General features: G+C 39.6%; 1 protein-coding gene across 1 annotated transcript in view; it reads left to right on the plus strand.

Annotated features, from left to right (window-relative positions):
• ddb1 (damage-specific DNA binding protein 1) overlaps nucleotides 1-21,194 on the plus strand; it is an 82,260-nt gene that overhangs the window by 14,709 nt on the left and 46,357 nt on the right. Inside the window, exons 7-13 of the mRNA XM_008296942.1 lie at nucleotides 449-607; nucleotides 2,891-2,974; nucleotides 3,666-3,782; nucleotides 8,497-8,599; nucleotides 12,396-12,471; nucleotides 12,553-12,661; nucleotides 19,759-19,937. Of these exons, the coding sequence (XP_008295164.1) occupies nucleotides 449-607; nucleotides 2,891-2,974; nucleotides 3,666-3,782; nucleotides 8,497-8,599; nucleotides 12,396-12,471; nucleotides 12,553-12,661; nucleotides 19,759-19,937 (827 nt within the window). The remainder of the gene's footprint in view (nucleotides 1-448; nucleotides 608-2,890; nucleotides 2,975-3,665; nucleotides 3,783-8,496; nucleotides 8,600-12,395; nucleotides 12,472-12,552; nucleotides 12,662-19,758; nucleotides 19,938-21,194) is intronic.

Here is a 21,194-nt window from a genome sequence, read left to right on the forward strand (position 1 = left end):
AGGTGAAGTTCTGGAGGCCCAGTCAGAGTCCAGAGCTCAGTCCAACTGAGGATTTGTGGCTGGATTAGAAGAGCTGTTTGCTTACGATCCCTGTGTAGCCTGACAGAGTTTGAACAGTTTGTACAAAGAACAATGAGGTGAAGCTGCAGCGTCCAGATGTTCAGGCTGATGGAGACCGACAGGATCAATGATGGGGCTGCATCTACTCAATAATAAGTTAAATGGTGTTTCATATTCCTAATTGGTTCGTATTACTCTGTAAAAATAGTCTGTTCCTGCTCATCCTCGCCAAACAAGAAAACTACATTTGCCATCTTTCAGCAACAAAAGGGGAAAAAAGGCTGAATGCTTTTTCTAGACGCTGTCTTTCAGGGAGCGTTTGCAGACTTTACCTCTGCTGCGAGTGCCATTTTAAAAAGATGTGTTTGTCCTTCTCTCTCTACTGCAGCAAAGCACCATTGTCTGCCACAACCGGGTGGACCCCAACGGCTCGCGGTACCTGCTGGGCGACATGGAGGGGCGCCTGTTCATGCTGCTGCTGGAGAAGGAGGAGCTAATGGACGGCACCGTGGCGCTCAAAGACCTGCATGTGGAGCTGCTGGGAGAGGTACTCCACAGCCTCTTTATCACTGTCGCTGTGTTTATCCACCTGCCTCTGCTCTGGCTGCCGTCCACCTGCCTCCGCCAGCCTCTCTGCTCGTCGCTTTTCCCTTTTTCCTCTCGCTATCCGAGCGCCCTCCCCTTTTGTTCCGATTGACTTTTTAATGGTTTACGGCTCTGACGGGAGCTAATGGAGCTGTCTCCACCTGTGTGGAAGATGGGAAAAAATTATCCCACCTCTTTTGTTGCTCTGCTTGCCAGAGTGTCACTTATCCCTTTAAAGTTGATTTAGGCAATGACTGTATTTCAATGCGCCGCTCGAACGCTGAAGCTCACGTCGGAGGCGGGCGGGCGGGCGTTTGGTTCACCTTCCTCTAATGGCTTCTCAGAGTTTGGAAAGGTAAAAATGCTTTCTTGGTAGCGACGCAGAAGCAAGAATCAATCAAGCAGAGAGGCACGCCGCTGAGCCAGAAAACAGATTGCTTTTCAAATAATTCTAAAGTTTTACCGCTCGGCCCGATCCGCTCAGTCGACGGGACGGAGCGGCTCTGCATTAAAACGTCAGCCAGAAAAACCTGTATTTATGGCGCATCAATAACACCTCCGAGTAAAAACCGTGTTGGCGCCGACGGGGGGGTGAATTTAAAAGCATCATTTACGTGTCAAACAAGAGTTTTAGATTACTTTACGAAAGTTTGCCAAAACCAGAACGGGTTTCTTCTCCCTCCCGTTTCAACAACATTAATCCCATTATCTGCCGTTATTCTTAATTTCTCTGAGCTCTGGCAGATGATTGGACTTTAATAATAGTTATTCATTTGCATTTTTTTTTTTTAGTTTGTAAAGGTAAAAAGCCATTAATTATTGTCCTATCTGAAATTACTGGCGCCTAAAGCGGATTTCTCATAATTGCTCATTTTGTTTGGTTAAAACCTAAAGTTAAAAACGTTAGGATTAAATGTGCCGTTGTATGTTGTGAAGCTGAGAGTCGTGTTTTAATCACCTAAACGGTTAATCTGTTGTTGAATTATATTAACAAGTGCCTTTTTTTTTTTTGCACTAATTGTTGTTTACAGATGCTCGTTGACCCTCTAAACTCTATTTTTTGCTCAAATTTGTCTATTTTTTTTACTGAAATATGAAGTCCTGCACCGCTGTGGAAATAGAACAAGTATTTTTAGAAGGAATAAGAACTTAGTTGGTCAACAATGCAGTATGACGGTAATAGTGCCAGTAATACTTTTTTTTAAAAGCTGAATTTCTTTAAATATTTTTCTTTTTGCAAAAATGGAAAAAAAGAAAAACCTGGATTCAGGATGCACAAAAGACGTGTCCATAGGTGTCTCCAATACTTACCAAAAAAAGTCCCTACATGCTATAGATGTTCATCAAGATCAGATGATTATGTATGTTTTATCTGTTTCTACACTGCTCTGTGTGAACACTGCCTGCAGTTCAGCCGAGAACTCTCCTGATTTTTGCGAAGTGACCGTTTGTCGCAGATGAGTCGCTCCTAACTTCTCACTCGCAACGAGGAACACATAATTTTTTGTTTTTTACAGAATCGGTTTTGTGCGAGCAGTGGATTTTTTGTGAATTTTTAAATAAAACGTAATCATAAATATCGCCATTTTAAGCTCAGATTTGCAGCCTGAGCTGCGTATCGTCGTGAATGATCCGTTCGAGGACCATCGGAAAGCTGAAAATCCGATTTATTCTTCCTGTTGTTGCAGCTTCTTGCTCTGATAAATGGTGTAAAATTTAAATAAAACCTGCAGGAGCTTTTTGGGTTTAAAGGGTTAAACAGTCCATCTATTTTTACTTTTTTTATTTTCTTTTTTTTTAAAAATGTTGATTACATTTTTCTGTTTTTTTGAGGGCTAATTGTAATTGTATTCTCATTGAAGTTTGACTGGGAAAATTAGTATTTACCGTGTTATTTACAGAGAGTTGGGCCAGACTCAGTGTTTGCTCTGTAATTGCTGACTGAGCGTGGACAGAATACAGAAGCAGAAAACGAATCTGCAGCGATTACTAAATGACTTTTCAAGTAAAGATGGGAAAAAACAAAAAAGGAGAGAAACTGTGGCTCCAGCTTGACCGACGTGAGGATCTGCTTTTGTTTCATTCATGTGGAAGACAAAGGAGCATTTCTCTTTTGTGTAGCTGAAAATAATCTAATTGAAACTGCTTCTCACCGCTCTCTGTGATCCTATTGGCGAAATGATTAGTCAAGAAAATAATTTGCATATTGATCAGAAGGTGGACGATTTCTCTTCTCTCCCAACAGACGTCTATCGCCGAGTGCTTGACCTACCTGGACAACGGTGTGGTGTTCGTGGGCTCCAGACTGGGAGACTCCCAGTTAGTGAAGGTGAGCAGCAAGTTTGGACACGAAGGAAATCAAGTTTACAGGAATAAAGGAGCAAAAATGACAAGTTAGAAGTAAAAATTCACTTATATTTTTAATATCTTCTTTGCAAATGCTCCAAGCACCTATCCTGAAATTAATTTTGATATTAGTCTTTCTTTGAGGCCATAATAATCCTGCTCTTGTTTGGAAACAGCTTTTAAATTTGATAGTGGAGCTGCGACCATTAATAGATCAGTTGTTCCTTGTTTTATGTAAGAATTACAGCTGTAAGTAGAAGAAAGAAATTAAAAAGCAAATGTCTTATTGAGTTGTTGATTCCCTTCCCTCTGTTTATATGAATTGTAAAATAGTAATTAATTTGATTCCTGATAGAGCTGCAATGACTTACCTTCTATTTTGATAAATGATTACTCAGTTTGAGTAGGCGTAGGTTTTAGGAAGAAAAACAAGTCAGCAACTTCTTAAAAGTGAATATTTTTCGGTTTCTTTACTCCGCTGTGACATTAAACTAAATATCTTCGGGCAAAACGAGGCATTCGTCATCCTGGACTTTGATAAAACTCATTATTTCCTGACACATTAGTGACCAAACAGCTATGAGTCGACAGTAAAAACGATCATTAGTCGCATCCCCTGTTTGATTTGTTGCACATGTAACGTCTGTAAAACTTTTGTTGTTGTTTCCCTGCAGCTCAACGTGGACAGCAACGATCAGGGCTCGTACGTGGCCGTGATGGAGACGTTCACCAACCTCGGGCCGATCGTCGACATGTGCGTGGTCGACCTGGAGAGGCAGGGCCAGGGACAGGTAAAGGCTACCGACTTCATCCTGCATTTCTGTGAAACTTAAAAAAAAACACTTGGATTATCTGACATGTGGAAGGTTTCTTGAGGTGTTTGTCAAGGATTGAAATATCAGTGTCAGTTACCTGTAACATAAAAGAAATGTGCTACTTTGGCTACTGTGGTCTCAGCAAAGTCCTGCCCACTGCTCCGTCTGATTGGTTAACGGTAACAGCCAATCAACGCTGGAAGCTATTAGCATATTTGCAGGCAGCAGATGTTGTTGAAGTTGTACTAAACACTACAATCTTAAACAGCTGCACAGTCACACTAAAAACACCCTAAATATTTCACCTGCTGGTATTGGTGCAGCTGGAACGTATCCTGCTCACGATGCTGGGCTAATGCTCTCGCTAAGAGGTTAGCCTTGCCTTTTAGCCTGCAGCTAACGCTATCTGGAGTGTCAGATTAACTTTAACACTCTGTTCTAACTGACAGACATGCAGAGAAACAGCCGAACAGATGCACAATTGTCTCCACAAATCAGGACACTAGTTGCTTTCACAGTGGCTAAGGCTACGCTAGCAGCTAAACAGCAGGCAGCCAGTAATTACCCTAAAGCAGTGTCTGGAAAACAGTGTTAAAGTGGGAAAATGTCCATCAGTCCATCCATTAGTGGAAAGTGTTAAAGTTAATCTGACTTTAAAAAGATGTCACGGTGCTCCAAATAGCGTTAGCTGCAGGCTGCGAAACCATTAGCGTAGCACCGTGATCCTAGCAGCAGGTGAAATTATTCAAGCTTGTAGAAGATTGTGACGTTTACTACAACTTTCGCAACATTTTCTTCCTCACCTTTAAAAATGCTGCGAATGTGCTCGTCTGTCTCGCTGTGTAAACAATAGCCTTCGGTGATTGGCTGGCGGGTAACCAATCAAGTAGAGCTGTGGGCGGGACTTCGCTGAGACCACAGAGTGACAAAAAGATGTCGAAATCAGAGCCAAAGGAGTGTATTTTATTTATTTTATTGGTAATTGGTTAATGAGAATAACAATCATCACTTTGATTACTTCTGCTGCACGTATTCAGCCGTAACAATCTCTGTTTGTGAAGGGATCTCGGGAGCTCGTATCACAGTTCTTTGTTCATGTTCACATTTCTTCCTCCACCTGCAGTGTTTTTATAGTTGGTCTCCTGTCTGTACCGCAGACATTAGCATGCACCTTGTATCCCAGCTGATACGATTTAGCCGGACTGCAGTCACACTCGATGCTAAATATGCGCCTGCGGTACACAAACCTGAGATCGGCTTTCGCATGTAATTTCCCTCGAACAATATTTACAGCCTTTTAACAGTGACAGCGAGGGCCCGTCCGCTCAAATCCTCGATGAACCATTATCTCCTGCACTCGTGGGCTTGTTTACGGTCGGCGGTTGTCAAACAGTTTGTATTCGAGGCGCGATGCGATACGAGCCGAGCGTCGTCCGTCTGAAAGGCGGCGGCTGTAATTTTCTACCCGCTGATTGTTCTGGAGTCGGCGGAGGTGAGCGGCGACGTCTCACAGGTGTTACTGGAATGAAATTCATGATTTCTACATGGAATAATGGAAAAGACGGACAATAAACTCGTTCTCTTATTATTCTGCCTGTTCTTTTAAGTGATAAATTTGCATTTTGATAATCATTTATTTCCTCTTCTGTGACAGTAAACTGAATGTATTTGGACTTTTGTCATCTTGGGCTGATGGGAAATGTTGACCAACATGTTTTATCATTAAAAAAAACAAACAAACAAAACAACAAAATCTAAATTACTTTACATTAAACGTGGGCAGCTGGTCCGGTTTTTGGCGTCCAGGTCCGCTCCACGGTCCTGCAGAAATATGAGAGCGTTCGTGGACATTCGTCTGGCTTTGCGTGGAACCGGCGAGGCGGTGGGGAGATGAGACGGTCGACAGAGATGCAGTACAGAAGGCTTCGCTGGCAGCGTCCGGCGCTGGGCCTCGGGGAGCTTGATGCCCGTCCAAAGGCAGCGGTCCACCGGAGCCGCTCTCCTGGGCCTGAACCAGCACGGCAATCTGCGTGCGACTGTATTCATCTGAGCCCGTCCGCGCCCAGAACTCGTTCCAATCACAGTTTATTTTAATTTGCCATTTGCTGCGAATCCACGGAGCGCTTGGCCTTCGGTTAATTGATGCCGCCTCGTTCCAAATCGGCAGAAGATTGATGGACAAGCGGCGGGATTGACCCGACCCCGGAAAACGCGGTGCTCTGATAAAAAACGTGCTTAAATAACGAGTAACTGGATGCATTACGGGGAGATTACGGGAGAGGCTGGCGGAGCTGTGAGGGCATCTGAGAACAGCCTGGAGGGAGTTCGGTGGGCTGCCAGGTTCAGGAAGCTGCTGGATGGCAGGTGGCAGCGGCTCAGATTATGTGGGCTCTGATATTAATCCTGTTAGCGCGCCGTGACCGGATGAATAAATAACACTCTGCAGCTCTGCGGCCCGACTGTACAGACGCCACAGTTGTTTACCTCCGGGGCGTTTGTAATGGAGACCTCAGAGGTACAGCTAGAAACTGATTCACTGTGTACACAACTGGTACTTTATGTGGCATCTACTGCTGCTGGTGGTATTTATGACGAATATTAGGATAAAACAAGATAAAACCTTCATAATCCTCTTGTGCCACACGTTCCCCAGAAAAACTAATTAGAATTAAAAGATGGCCGAAGAAATACGCTGCAAAATGTTTGGTGTTTACAGTAAAAACGAGGAATAAAAAGTCCAAGTACAGTATAGAAATAAGTGGTGAGGAAATATTGCTCATGTGAACTGATTTATATTCATATTTAAAGAAACTGATGTTTACATGTTTGCTTCAAAATCAGACTAAATAAAATGACCTGAATCCAGACAAAAAAAAAAACAATAATATGAGAATAAATGCCGACTGGAAAAGCAAAGTCATGCATATTTATAGATTTTTTTGTTTATTATTCATTCAAATGTGAATAAACAGAGCGCTGCTTTGCTTCTTAAAAACAGATTTGAAATAATGTTCGCCTGAATCCAGAAATAAATGCAATATATGGCTAAAAAATAATAAAAACTAAGCTTAAGTGGAACAATAACAGAAGACTAGTTAATGAAATACTGCAAATATTCAGCAATTTATGCAAAACAAAGCATTTTTATTGCACTTTCACGTATAAACACAACTTCCATGTTGCGTTCCTGCTAAAGCACCAATAAAATAAGGTCCAATTATGATTTAAACTGGACCCAAATCGCCTCACATTTATCAAAAGAGACTCCTTTTTACTGTCGTTCCCTGAATGCCTCGCGTCCAGTCCATGCTGCTCAGAGAAGCTTCTGGTCTCCGCTGGTTTACTGTGAGCTCAAAAATGTCTTTGACAGAAGTGAAACAAGGCGTTGAAACCAAATAATATTATCCACATGGAAGTTATTTTGTGATTTGAGCCGAGCACGCAGTTTAAATGCTAATATAACAATCTGTTTTGCTCGTTTAACCCTCTGAACTTCAAGCGGTTTCTGTTTTTATTCCCTGTTGTCGCGCTGTGGGCTTGTTTTGTGCTGCAGAGTAAAGTCCTGCACCTCCTGTAGAAACACTGGTTCAGCTGCATGCATGCAAATGAACTCTGTGTCTTATTAGGAATGTTAAAATAAAAAAAACAAATGCAGCCAAGAGCTTTAATTATTAATTAATTCATGTATCTGACAGATTTCTCTTGATTAACGGTGGAAAGCTGGATCCATCTGTCGTCTTTTTGTTTAAACGTTGTCAGAAACGTGTTCGGCAGCTGGTTTGATGAGTTGTTCGTCTTTAAAGCTCGTCTTTAAGTAAAACAAATATCAAGCTTACCGTCCTTAAAAGCTGCAAACGTGTGGAGTTTTGCGCCTTCTGGAAATACCAACCCTGCTTGTTTTCGCGACAGTTTAGTGATTAATGGAGACAATAATTATTATAATCACTTGCAGCAACACCGAGTTAATTGCGGAGGTCTTTGGAACAGGCTGATCGTCTGAACGGCTTCATTTGGAGCTAAAACGCAGAACGAGCTGGTGTTGTGCCCCGTTAGAGTTTGTTTTCCCTCAGCTCTGATTCCTGCAGTTACAGCTCACTCAGATGTATTATTCCAGCTGTGAACAACGTGTTTAATGAGGAGACTCAGGTTGTTTGAACCCACTAAGGTTAGATAATTAACTGACATTTCGCCTCATACCACTGCTCTGCGTGACCACTTCCTGCCGAGAAGGGAATGAATTTCTGCCACGTGACCGTTAGTCACTGCTTGTTCACTCGTGGCTTCACAGTTGCGCCGAAGATCGCATAATTTTTAGTTTTTTACAGAATCTGTTTAGTGCAAGCAGTTGATTTTTTAGCATTTTTAAAAAATGAGACACACAGAATAAAATGTCATTAATGAAATATCTCGATTTTGAAGCTCAGATGTGGTTGATTTTCCTGAAATTATACTTTAGGGAAAAAGAAAGTTAAAAATCTAACATTTTATTTCAGTTTTTACAGTTTTTGGCTCAGATTAATATGTAGTTTTACAGATTTTTAAGTTTTTAAGACGCCAGAGGAACATGTTCAAAGTGGTTTTTAGCACATTAGAAATAGCTGTAAAGGTTTTAACTGGACAGACTGTAAAGATAAACGTTGAAAAGAGGCCGATGGACTCATAGCATCGTGTCTGGTTCTCTGTCTTCCAGCTGGTGACCTGCTCCGGTGCATTCAAAGAAGGCTCCCTCCGGATCATCCGCAACGGCATTGGGATTCACGAGCACGCCAGCATCGACCTGCCGGGAATCAAAGGTTTGTGTGTTCGCCGTGTGTCTCGAGCCTCCGCTTCACCTTAATCCTCCGTCGACGCGACAGCCGAGCCGCCGCACATCTGCTCAGAGCGCCGGGGAACAGCTGGAGCAGATGGACGGACGCCGAGAGGTCTCGCCTCGGCGCCTCCACACGTTTTGTTCTGAGAGTCCGATGCAATCGCCGGTCGGGCTCCCGCCGGGTTTATTTGGTCCGCGGTGACAGGAAACTGAATGTCTGTGGATCGGGGGGACAGAGCAAGACTGTTTCAGCATTTTATAGAGCAAACAGCAGGAAATTACTCAGGATGAAGAAAATATAAGAAACAANAAGGACCAAATTTTGTGATTTTAGCTCCTTAAATGTGAATATTTTTTGGTTTGTTTTTCATTCTCAACGACAAAACAGCATATACATATAGCAGGTTTTTTGCTTTTTTTTTTTAAGCATTTTTTCTCCTCATTAGGATTCCTTCTGCGCCTGTGCACAACCACATTCCTACTGCGCACAGTTTTCCGCACATATTTCTTTTGCTTTTAAAGTGACATTATGAAAAAAAAAACAAAAAAAAAAAAACACCAAAATAAATAAATAAAATAAAAATTTAAAAAATAAGAATAAAATAAATTAAAAAGACTGAAAAATAAATTAATTAAAAATAAAAAACAAAAAATTACAAAAAATTAAAAATACCTTATAAAAAATACATTTAAAAAGAACACCTAAATAAATTAAATAAAAACGAAAAAAATTAATTAATTAATTAAAAAAATAAACAATGAAAAATAAATAAATGATTGTTATTTTGATTAACAACATATTTTTAATCTTGGACTTTGGAAAAAAATCATTCTTTCACCATTTTCTGACCTAAAGAATATTTTTAAAAATTAGGTTATTAGCAAACGTTAATTGTCAGTGAATCCCTCTGTTTGTATAAATTGTAATATTAGAATTGATTAATAATTAATTAATCAGTTTAAGTTGCAGAAGTAGGTTTTAAGAAGATCTAAATGATTCGTTTGCAACTTATGTGTGAATATTCTGAAGTTAACTGAATATGTTTGGATCAGACGAGACACGGAGGGATTTAGGAAACACTGATCAGCATGTTTTATCATTTTCTGATGTAAAATAATATTTTACAAAAATGTAAAAAAACCAGTAAAATCTGATAATTTCTCCCTTTAACCAGCTGCTGATTGACCCGCGTCCTGCTCTGCTTCACGTTCCGGCAGCAACGCCAGCTCTCTGATTTCCTGATGGGCGGTCGAGCCCTCGTCAGGTTTAAACGGCGGCAGACACCTCTTAATCCCAGAAAATTAGGCTGCTCTCAGAGGAGAAGCGCCGTGAGCTGCTTAAATGAGACACTTAGGCCAGTTAAGGTCCGCTCGCACTTGTTAGGCTCCGGCTCTTTATTGACCGCCGCTGCCCTAAAAGTCTCAGCTGCCGACTCCTCCTCGGCCTCTTGATTCCAGGCAATTACTCACTTAGCCAATCAATGGCTCTGCGAGAGGCTCCGCGGCGTCCGACACGTTAACGCCTGACAGATGGAATAGTTAAAGATCGCCGCGATCGTATTTCTTCTGGCCCTGCAGAGAGAAATCTGAAGATAGGAATAAAACTTCATGCATCCCGAAGGAAATTATTTTGGTCAGATGTGGCTCAGAATAAAGTATTTCGTACAATATGTTCCTGAGATAACACAAGGATAAGACCAGAAGAAGTAATATCAAACATGATAATGAAATATTGCACCTGCAAAATAGGACGAAACTGAAAAATTGCATCGACTTCAGCTTTAATTTGCACCGTCGCACTTCTGTCTCGTCTAATTCTGTTGTTTAATTCAGTTTTTTTTAATCTATGCGGCAGTTTTTCAGCACTTATGTTCACATTTTTATGTTCTAATCTACTTAATGTCACGTTAGTATAAGCTATGTGTGTTTTCTGATTTCTAAAGTGCTGCTGCAGCGTTGCAAAGTGGCGGACCAGTCTATCTGGCTTTCATTAACAGGATCTTTACAGTAATTCTTTGGCTTATGAGGAGCTTTACTACCAGAGTCAGGCTGTAATTAAAACAGAATTCAGGGAATATGTTGCTGCACCAGCTTGATTAACTTCTGTTCAATGTTTTCAGCTAAAATTTATGAATTTAATACGTTTTCAGACCTACAAATCTTTGAAGAAACGTCCCGACTGCTATTTTAAGGGTTCAGTGTCTCCAGAAATAAAACTCCCACAGACATGAAGTATGGTTAAAAAACAAAAACACAGACTAGTTCCACGCAGATCAGAATGATTGAATGGATCCAGCAGAGGACACATATTTAATTATTGGTCCTTGAAAATAAAAAAAAATAGAAGGTGGTATCATGTCTCCAGAAAGCTCCTGTCAGTGTCTGTCTATGGATGGATCCATGGTTCTACTAGAATCCAGTCTCTGGTCACATGTCACCACCTGTTGAGGCTCTAACATCAGTAGAACCTGATGTGGTGAAGTTGGACCAGACAAGGTTCTGGTGTTTTACATATTTTTGACTTTAAACTTGTCCAAAATTACTCAAAATTTGTCAGAAAGTCGGCCTCACCTGTTGTCAAATGTCTACATGAAGTCAACATGAAGCAGCTTGTAGCTCTGCTTATCTAGAACCAACATCTAGAACCTGTGAACTCCAGGTTCTGGTTCCTACCAATGATCCACATCAACATTTAGTCTAAATATCTAGAAACTGGAACCTTGTTTGGTCCAACTTTCCACACATCAGAGGACACAGTACCACCTTTGTCTGAGTCAGTCTCCTCTGCTGGAGTCATTCAATCATCTGGATCTGCTGGAAGCTTTTCTGTCTCTGACCAAAATATCTTGAAACTTGTCCAAACTAACTGGAACTGACTGAAAATGGTCCAAATGGCTTAAAATCTGTCCAAAACCTGACATAAAATGGTCCAAATGGACTCATGTTGGCATTCTGGTATGTCGGAATGTCCAAAAACCAGAACCTTGTCTGGTCCACCTTCACCACATCAGGTTCCACTGGTGTTAGAGCCTCAACAGGTGGTGAAATGGGACCAGAGACTGGGTTCTAGTAGAACCATGGATCCATCCATAGATGGACACTGACAGGAGCTTTCTGGGATCAATACGACCACAAGTTTGAACATTTTGCACTTCTTCCTATTTCAGTGTGCCAATAATTGTTCATTGTTGTTATTTTGGACAGTTCTGAGTCATTCTAGACAGGATTCAGGTCACTCTGGACCGTCTTTATATTATTTTCTACACATTTTAACCTATTTTGGACAAGTTGGAGCCATTTTGCTTATATTTTGAGTCATTTTCTGCATGATTTAAGTAAAAATATCTAAAAACTGGAGCCTCAGCAGATGGAGAAATGTGACCAAAGACTGTTCTTCAGTAAACTGACAGGAACACCGACTTTATTTGAAAATTTTGCCTTTTTTTTCCCCCTTGAATTTTAAGAGCAAATAACTAAAAATGTGTCCTCTACTGGAGCCAATAAATCACTTTGATCTGCTGGAAACTCTTCAGTCTGTGTTCTCATCAAATTTCATGGCTGTGGAAGTTTTATTTCTGGAGATACTGAACCCTGGAAATGACTTCCTGAGTGAGATTTTTTATATTTACTTTAGACTGAAGACAGAAAACGATCCGTGGCTCTCTGCTCCACAACGTCTGTGGACCAGTAACGGTTAAAGATGGAGGCTCCGGCTGTGTTCACCTTCCCTGCAGAGAGAAACTTTTCTTTCCAACACTTTCTCTGGATTTGTCTTGCAGGCTTGTGGCCGCTGCGATCCGAGGCGGGCAGGGAGACGGACGACATGCTGGTGCTGTCCTTCGTGGGTCAGACGCGGTGAGTTTCTGCAGCTTCCCGGAAAAGTCGATTTCCGAAAGCGCCGGCGTCTTATCTCTAAAAGCTCGTTTGTGCCTCCAGAGTGCTGATGCTCAGCGGCGAGGAGGTGGAGGAGACGGAGCTGCCGGGCTTCGTGGACAACCAGCAGACGTTCTACTGCGGGAACGTGGCGCATCAGCAGCTCATCCAGGTCTGAACCCAAACTCATGCATGTACAGACCAGGAAACGCTGCGGCTAACGTTGAATCTGAGCTGATAAACAACATTTTTATACTAACAGCGAATCAAATATCATCAAATCATTAAAATAACACCTGCACAGTTCAATTTTTGGGACTTTTTTCAGTATGTACACCAAAAAACCCACTAAAATAAACAGTTTAGTGGAAGCTGGGGGTAAATAATTAGTGTACAACGTAAATCCTTTTTAAAAATTGTAGATAAAGCAACATTTTTATATTAACAATTAATCAGATATCATTAAAACAGCACGTGCATGGTTTGATTTTTGACTTTTTGACTAAAATAAACAGTTTTATAGACGCTGGAGGTAATTAATTTGTGTGCGACGTATTAAAAATTGTAAATAAAACTACGTTTTTTACTGACAATGAATGAAATATCATGAAATCATTAAATTAGCACCTACACAGTTAGATTTTTGTTCCTTTTTTCAGTATTTACGCCAAAAAAATTCACTAAAATAAAGAGTTTAGTGGAAGTTGGAGGTAAATAATTAATATGCAAAGTAAATCCTTATTAAAAACTGTGAATAAAACAATATTTTTTACTTATAGTGAATCAAATATCATTGAATTATTGAAAAAAAACACCTACACAGTTAGATATTTTTCTTTTCGTTAGTATTTACACCAAAAAAAAAATCACTAAAATAAACAGTTTTGTGGACATTGGAGGTGATTAATTAATGTGCAGATATCATTGAATCATTAAAACCAGCAGCTGCAGGGTTTAAACTTTTACATTTATTATTTTAGGGACGATTAAAAAACATTCAGTTATTTCTCATCATGTTAACGTGTTAAACTGCAGAACTCAACCGTCTTTTAATATTTTTATTTTTGTGGTCAAACCTGCTCAATGGGGAATAACTTTGTTTTTCATTTTTGTGACCCAGTATTTCATATTAAAACTATTCTGTGTGTTTATGTTTTTTGTTTTGGGTCCTGCAGCTACATGAGGTTCAGAAAACATCTCGAGTTCACGTCTGCATTTTCAGGTTTCTTGCTTAACGCGAGCTCAGAGGTGGAAGTTTTCATGACGGCTTTAGTTTTCTTCACATTTCAACTGAACCAGAGATTGTTTGATCAATTTGTCCGATATCACAGATCCCAAATCAATTACGTAGACAGACAGAAGAGTGAAAACTTTTATCTCGACTGTTTCCTGAGACGTCGTCGCTCGAACTCCTCAGACGAGCAGGAACATCCACTTGTTTCAGCCGATTCAAAATTAATTACAGAAGTTAATTATTCAGCTGTGGCCATTTAGTAAAATATACTCTGAGTTTTTTTTTTTTTTTAAATCATGCATGATTGAAAGTTGCAGAGCGCTAAAAGTACTTCATGTATTTTACACTTGCTCCGGATGAATATTGCAGCTGATTTAAATCCTTTTATTTTTTTTATAAACGAGGATGAAACCTGCTGGGAATTAAAGCCCAGCGTTCGACCCGCAGCCGTAAATCTTTAGGTTGTTATGACAACCTGTATTTTATCGCCCCGGCTCTCTCGTCGCCTCGCAGTCGGCGTTTTTGCGCTGAATACATTTGTGCGTTGTTGCTCATCCCGCCGCCGTTACACAACTCGCTTTGGAGATGAATAATAAAGGCCCGTAGTCGTCCTTAAACTCGCTCCGGCTGCAGTTTCTTTAGCAGTTACATAAAAATACACTAAATTAAATAGTGATCTGGACGCTGGAGTTAAGGGATGACTGTGCAGCGTTCATAAATCAGTGTTTAAATCAGTGTTTTATCCTGATAATGAGTCAAATATTATTAAATCATGGAGGCCAGCAGCTGCAGAGTTTAAATTTTTTACTTTTTTTCACTAGTTTTACTACAAAATACATTAAAATAAAGCGACCTGGACACAAGAGTTAATAATTTATCTGCAGTGTTTATACTTTGTTCAATATTTTAGCAATATTTTTATACTAACAATGAATTAAATATCAATAAATCTTTAAAACTAGCAGCTGCGGGGTTAGAATTTTCTAAAATAATACACTAAAATAAACAGTGACCTGGACGTTAGAGTTAGTTAACAACTGTGTGATGTTAATATTTATTAAATCTGCATTTAAAAATGTAATTATAGCAATATTTAATATTAAAAATGAATTGAATATCATTGAATTATTGAATCGAGCAGCTGCACAGTTAGATTTTTTAACTTTTTTTTACATTATTCAGTAGTTTTACCACAAAGTGCACGAAAATAAATAATGACCTGGACGCTAGAGTTAATAATTAATGTGTAATGTTTATAGTTTATTCCATCTTTTAGCAATATTTTATACCAATAATGAATCAATTATCAATAAATCTTTAAAACTAGCAGCTGCAGAGATAAATTTTTAATAAAACATACTAAAATAAATTATTAGAGTTAATTAATGAATGTGCAATGTTTATCGTTTATTAAATGTGTTTTAAATTATACATTTTGCAATATTTTAAACTTAAACATATAATTGAATTATTTTTGTCAGCAGCTGCAGAGTCAGATTTTTTTTTTTTTTCAGTAGTTAAACCAGAAAATACCCCAAAACAAAAAATAACCTGGACATTAGGGTTAATTAATGCTCATAGTTTATTAAATATGTGTTTAAAATTGCAAATATAACAATATTTTATACTAAAAATTAATAAATATCATTAAATTATTGAAGCCAGCATCTGCAAAGTTTGAATTTTTTACTCTTTTTTGAAAATTTAGACCAAAAAATACATTAAAATAAATAATGACCCGGACATTAGAGCTAATTAATTAGTGTGCAGTGCTCATAATTTGTTTATTGTGTGCTTAAAATGGTAAATATAGCAAAAGTTTATACTACAAATGTATTAAATATTGTTGTAGTCAGCAGCTGCAGAGTTAGTCTGAACTTTATTTACACCAAAACACAGACGAGAATAAACAGTGACCTGGACACTGGAGGTAATAAATGATTCATAAAACTGGAGACAAAGCAATATTTCTGTACCAGGAATGAATCTAAAGGCTCCACGTAACATAACCCCAATCCTACTGCACCCCTCTGCAGCTTTTAGCCTCCTTTCAGCTCATTATTTCGGCCGGCGGACTCTAATTAACCGCGATGAGAAACCGTGGGCGCTGAGCGAGCTCCGACCAGCTGACTGTGCACGGCGTCTTATGGCGGGAACGTAAAGCAGCAGCTGGCGAACGGCGCCGAGCTCCTGGGAGGGCATCGATATTCTCTCGGGGGGTTTGGGAGACCGAGCCGGAGTGAATGTGTGACTCTGACGGAGCCGTAAACAGAACTTCAAAGGGATGCTGGCGGTGCCGGCGCTGCATGCTAAGTTCACGGTTCTGTTTTTTAGCTTTCACACAGAGAACCCTCACAAGCGACTAATTGGCCGTGAGGTCGCTCCGTCTTCAGGATCCTTCTGCTCGACCATCTCCGGTTTAATTTAAACTTTTTTTTTAAATCATTAACTTTAGATTTTTAAAATGCTGTCTGGGACATTTTACTGCTTCTTCAGATGTGTTTATTTTCACGTTTTATTTTTTCCTCACGTTGGAATTTACGGCTGTTTGACCAACGATATCTCAGCAACTTTTACAGATAAGAACCTGAAGTTTTCGCTCTTATTTCTCATCATGCCACTGATTCAGAACCTTTAATATCGTGTAAAACTCCAGAAGTATTTTGGTTTCCGTGGTGCAACTTGTCAAACCTGCTCAATCGGCTATAAAAGTTAAAGTTGGAACTTTTCACGACAGCTTCAATTAATTTTTTTGGTCATATTTCAACTTGCTCATAATCGGAGACTATTTGAGCTACTTGTCTGATATTACAGATTCTGAATTAATGAGACGATGAGAAATAAGAGTGAAATTTTCAGGTTTTTATCTTTAATAGTTCCTCAGATATTCTTGTTCAAACAGCTCAACAATTTAAATGTGAGGAAAAAACGGCAAAAAGTGAGTTGACGGGCAAAATTTAAAAATTTCTGTCTCGGAAAGTATTTGATATATGAAGCTGTCATGTCGCAGATATCTTTATGAATATTTACATTTATTGGTATAAAACTGAAGGCAAATCAGAGATGGTTGTTCTGAGAAGTTTATGTTTTCAGACTTGGAGATATTCATACTTCCACCCTCAAAAAAACAACAACAACATGTGAAACCATTTGAAAGGTTCAATATCTCCAGAAATTAAACTCCAACATCCATGAAGTGTGGTGAAAACACTGACAGAATGGTTTCGAGGAGATTATATTAATTAAATGGATCCATAAGAGGACAAATTGTTCATTAGTGGTCCTTGAAAATGGAAAAAAGTTCAACGTTTTCAAATAAATGTGGTGTTGTGTCCCCATAAAGTTCCTGTAAGTGTCAATATCTATGGATGGATCCATGGTTCTACTAGAATCCAGTCTCTGGTCTCATTTCACCAACTGTTGAGGCTCTAACATCAGTAGAACCTGATGTGGTGAAGCTGGACCAGACAAGGTTCTAGTTTTTTGCTATTTTTGCTTGAAAAATGTGTAAAAAATGACAAAAAATTTAAATGCAAAATGACGCCAACTTGTCCAAAATAGGTAAAAATATGTCCAAAATAAGACAAAGACGGTCCAAAGTGATCTGAATCCTGTCCAGAATGACTCAGAACTGTCCAAAATAACAACAATGAGTTAATATTGGCACATGAAAATGGAAAAAAGTGCAAAATTTTCAAACTTTAATGGTGTCATGTCTCCAGAAAGTTCCTGTCAGTGTCTGTCTATGAATGAATTCATGTCTTTGGTCACATTTCACCAACTGTTGAGGCTCTAACATTAGTAGAACCTGATGTGTGGCAACTTAGGCAAGACAAAATTCCATTTTTTTGCTGTTTTTACTTGCAAAAAATGACTAAAAATGGCTCAAACTTGTCCAAAATACCTTGAAAAATAAGACAAAGATGGTCCAAAGTTAATATTGGCACATGAAAATGGAAAAAAGTGCAAAATGTTCAAACTTTAACGGTGTCATGTCTCCATAAAGTCCCTGTCAGTGTCTGTCTGTGGATGGATCCATGGTTCTACTAGAATCCAGTCTCTGGTCTCCAACTGTTGAGGCTCTAACATCAGCACAATCTGATGCGTGTTAAACTTTGACAGGACGAGGGTCCAGTTTTTTGGATAATTTGACAAACCGGTGATGTGCAGCCGCGTTCTGATATCTAAAATTACACGGACCGACCCGAGCGCTGGTCACAAGAGGTCGGTCAGTTTGCCGCCGCTTCGGTTCTGATTGAAAGTTGATTAAATCTCGGCACGATAAAAAATAAATTACGCTACCTTGATGGTGCAGAGAGGATAAATTGTAATAAGTTTTGGGTTCTCTGGACCTTTTTCTCTGAGTCTTGGAGGAATAATATGTAAAACTAGACTGTGTTAACTTGTACTGGAGAAGTTTTAAACATCATAGAAACACAGTAATGGACCCAGAACTTTGTTTTTATATAAACTAAATGGTTTACGTTTGAAAATTTACATTTAAAAAGAGCAGATTTAAGATGCAACGATCATTGCAGTAGTTACAGAGTAGAGTAGGCAGTGTAAAAAAAGAACATATTTAGGTGTTTTTTTTTAATTAAAACTGACATTAATAAGCCCGAGAGTTTAGTTCAACCATTCAGGATCTCTACAGGAAGATCCGCTGCTAATTAGGTGATCTACAGACGTTTCCTCTGGTTTTATTGGGAACTAATATGCAAAACAAGAAAGATTTAACTTGTAGAATTCATCGACTGGAGAAGCTTTAAAACATCATGTAGACACAGCAGAGGACACAGAACGGACGTTTTCAACAAACTAAATGATTTAAAAACGGTGCAGAAATGAGACGCAAAGATCAATTACTTTGTAAAAATATTGAGTTTAGTTTAAAATAAGTTAAAAGACGTCGTTACGGGGTTGAGTAGGCGATATAAAAGTTTACATTTCTGACTTAAAATGAAAATATGAAGCTGAGGAATTTAGCTCAGACATTCAGGATCCCTACAGGATGAACCGCTGCTGCTTTGTTGATCCCCAACATCTCAAACTCTTGTCGTTTTTATCAGTAAATCCTCGACAACACGCTGCAGCAGCCTTACGCTACCAAACTACTAAAGTCTCTCGCCGCCGCCGCTGCTGCTGCTTCTGAATCACCGTGTTTTGTCTTCTGATATAAAACAACTGCAGCAGAAAGAACATCTTTGCTTACATTCACCAAAAACATAAATCTACACGGTTTTTGTGTGTTCTGACGCTCGCCGTGACCCGAACAGAAACAAACCGCAGGAGCCGGACGTTATAACTGCTTTCACCGACTCCATTAGGGATCCGGTGTCGAGTGTTCACACCTCATTATGCGAGCGGCGCAACGCCTCCGTTTGCAGTCCGACCGCTTGTTTGTGCCGGCTGCGGTCCGTTAATGAGGCTCCTCTTTCTTTTCTTTGTCTTCGTCGGTGCCGGGTGGCTCTCCCAGCCGCATTATTACATTTCCAATATTAAATTTGTATTTCTGCCTAACCTGGGGGGCTTCTTCTTTCCAGGTGCTCTCAAGCCTCCGTGGGAAAAGCAATCAAACGAAGCTCTGCGGGATTAGAAGCGGCTCCTGAAAACGCTTTAATTTGACGTTTCTTCAGAGGGGTTTATCCTCTTATTCATTCTTATAATCAAACCGTGCTTCGCGGCGTTTGAAGTGCTCTGTTTTCCGTTCACAATTTGTGATTTTTAATAGTTTCCAGCAAGCAACAGCTGAGTTTTATCGTCTTTTAAACATATGCGACACGTTTTCCTCGGCATCTGGCCCAACATCACTGGGCTAAATTGAATAGGAAGTAATTTATTTCCTCTCTGTCGCTATTTATTTCCCCAAAAATACTAATTTTCTAGAGAAATTAATCATTATTTCATTCATTAGCAAAGTGCCAGCTGCTCTCGTGGCGCCAAACCGCACATAAACAATGAGGCTTCCTTTGAAACATCTTTTCTGTCGCTTCCCACAGAAACTGTTATTCTTTTTTATTTTTCTTTTCCTGCAGATCACTTCGGGCTCGGTGCGCCTGGTGCTGCAGGACAGCAAGGCGCTGGTGAGCGAATGGAAGGAGCCACAGGGCCGGAACATCAGCGTGGCCGCCTGCAACCACACCCAGGTGGTTCTGGCCGTGGGCCGGGCCCTGTACTACCTGCAGATCCTGGCTGGGGAGCTCAAACAGATCAGGTGCGTTCAGAATCACACACTTATGGGTTTCAGGTAAGACACATACAGTTGATGGAATCTAAAGAAANTATCTTTATGAATATTTACATTTATTGGTATAAAACTGAAGGCAAATCAGAGATGGTTGTTCTGAGAAGTTTATGTTTTCAGACTTGGAGATATTCATACTTCCACCCTCAAAAAAACAACAACAACATGTGAAACCATTTGAAAGGTTCAATATCTCCAGAAATTAAACTCCAACATCCATGAAGTGTGGTGAAAACACTGACAGAATGGTTTCGAGGAGATTATATTAATTAAATGGATCCATAAGAGGACAAATTGTTCATTAGTGGTCCTTGAAAATGGAAAAAAGTTCAACGTTTTCAAATAAATGTGGTGTTGTGTCCCCATAAAGTTCCTGTAAGTGTCAATATCTATGGATGGATCCATGGTTCTACTAGAATCCAGTCTCTGGTCTCATTTCACCAACTGTTGAGGCTCTAACATCAGTAGAACCTGATGTGGTGAAGCTGGACCAGACAAGGTTCTAGTTTTTTGCTATTTTTGCTTGAAAAATGTGTAAAAAATGACAAAAAATTTAAATGCAAAATGACGCCAACTTGTCCAAAATAGGTAAAAATATGTCCAAAATAAGACAAAGACGGTCCAAAGTGATCTGAATCCTGTCCAGAATGACTCAGAACTGTCCAAAATAACAACAATGAGTTAATATTGGCACATGAAAATGGAAAAAAGTGCAAAATTTTCAAACTTTAATGGTGTCATGTCTCCAGAAAGTTCCTGTCAGTGTCTGTCTATGAATGAATTCATGTCTTTGGTCACATTTCACCAACTGTTGAGGCTCTAACATTAGTAGAACCTGATGTGTGGCAACTTAGGCAAGACAAAATTCCATTTTTTTGCTGTTTTTACTTGCAAAAAATGACTAAAAATGGCTCAAACTTGTCCAAAATACCTTGAAAAATAAGACAAAGATGGTCCAAAGTTAATATTGGCACATGAAAATGGAAAAAAGTGCAAAATGTTCAAACTTTAACGGTGTCATGTCTCCATAAAGTCCCTGTCAGTGTCTGTCTGTGGATGGATCCATGGTTCTACTAGAATCCAGTCTCTGGTCTCCAACTGTTGAGGCTCTAACATCAGCACAATCTGATGCGTGTTAAACTTTGACAGGACGAGGGTCCAGTTTTTTGGATAATTTGACAAACCGGTGATGTGCAGCCGCGTTCTGATATCTAAAATTACACGGAC

This window comes from Stegastes partitus, unplaced genomic scaffold, assembly GCF_000690725.1.
Source record: "Stegastes partitus isolate 25-593 unplaced genomic scaffold, Stegastes_partitus-1.0.2 Scaffold1170, whole genome shotgun sequence".
Taxonomy (NCBI): domain Eukaryota; kingdom Metazoa; phylum Chordata; class Actinopteri; family Pomacentridae; genus Stegastes; species Stegastes partitus.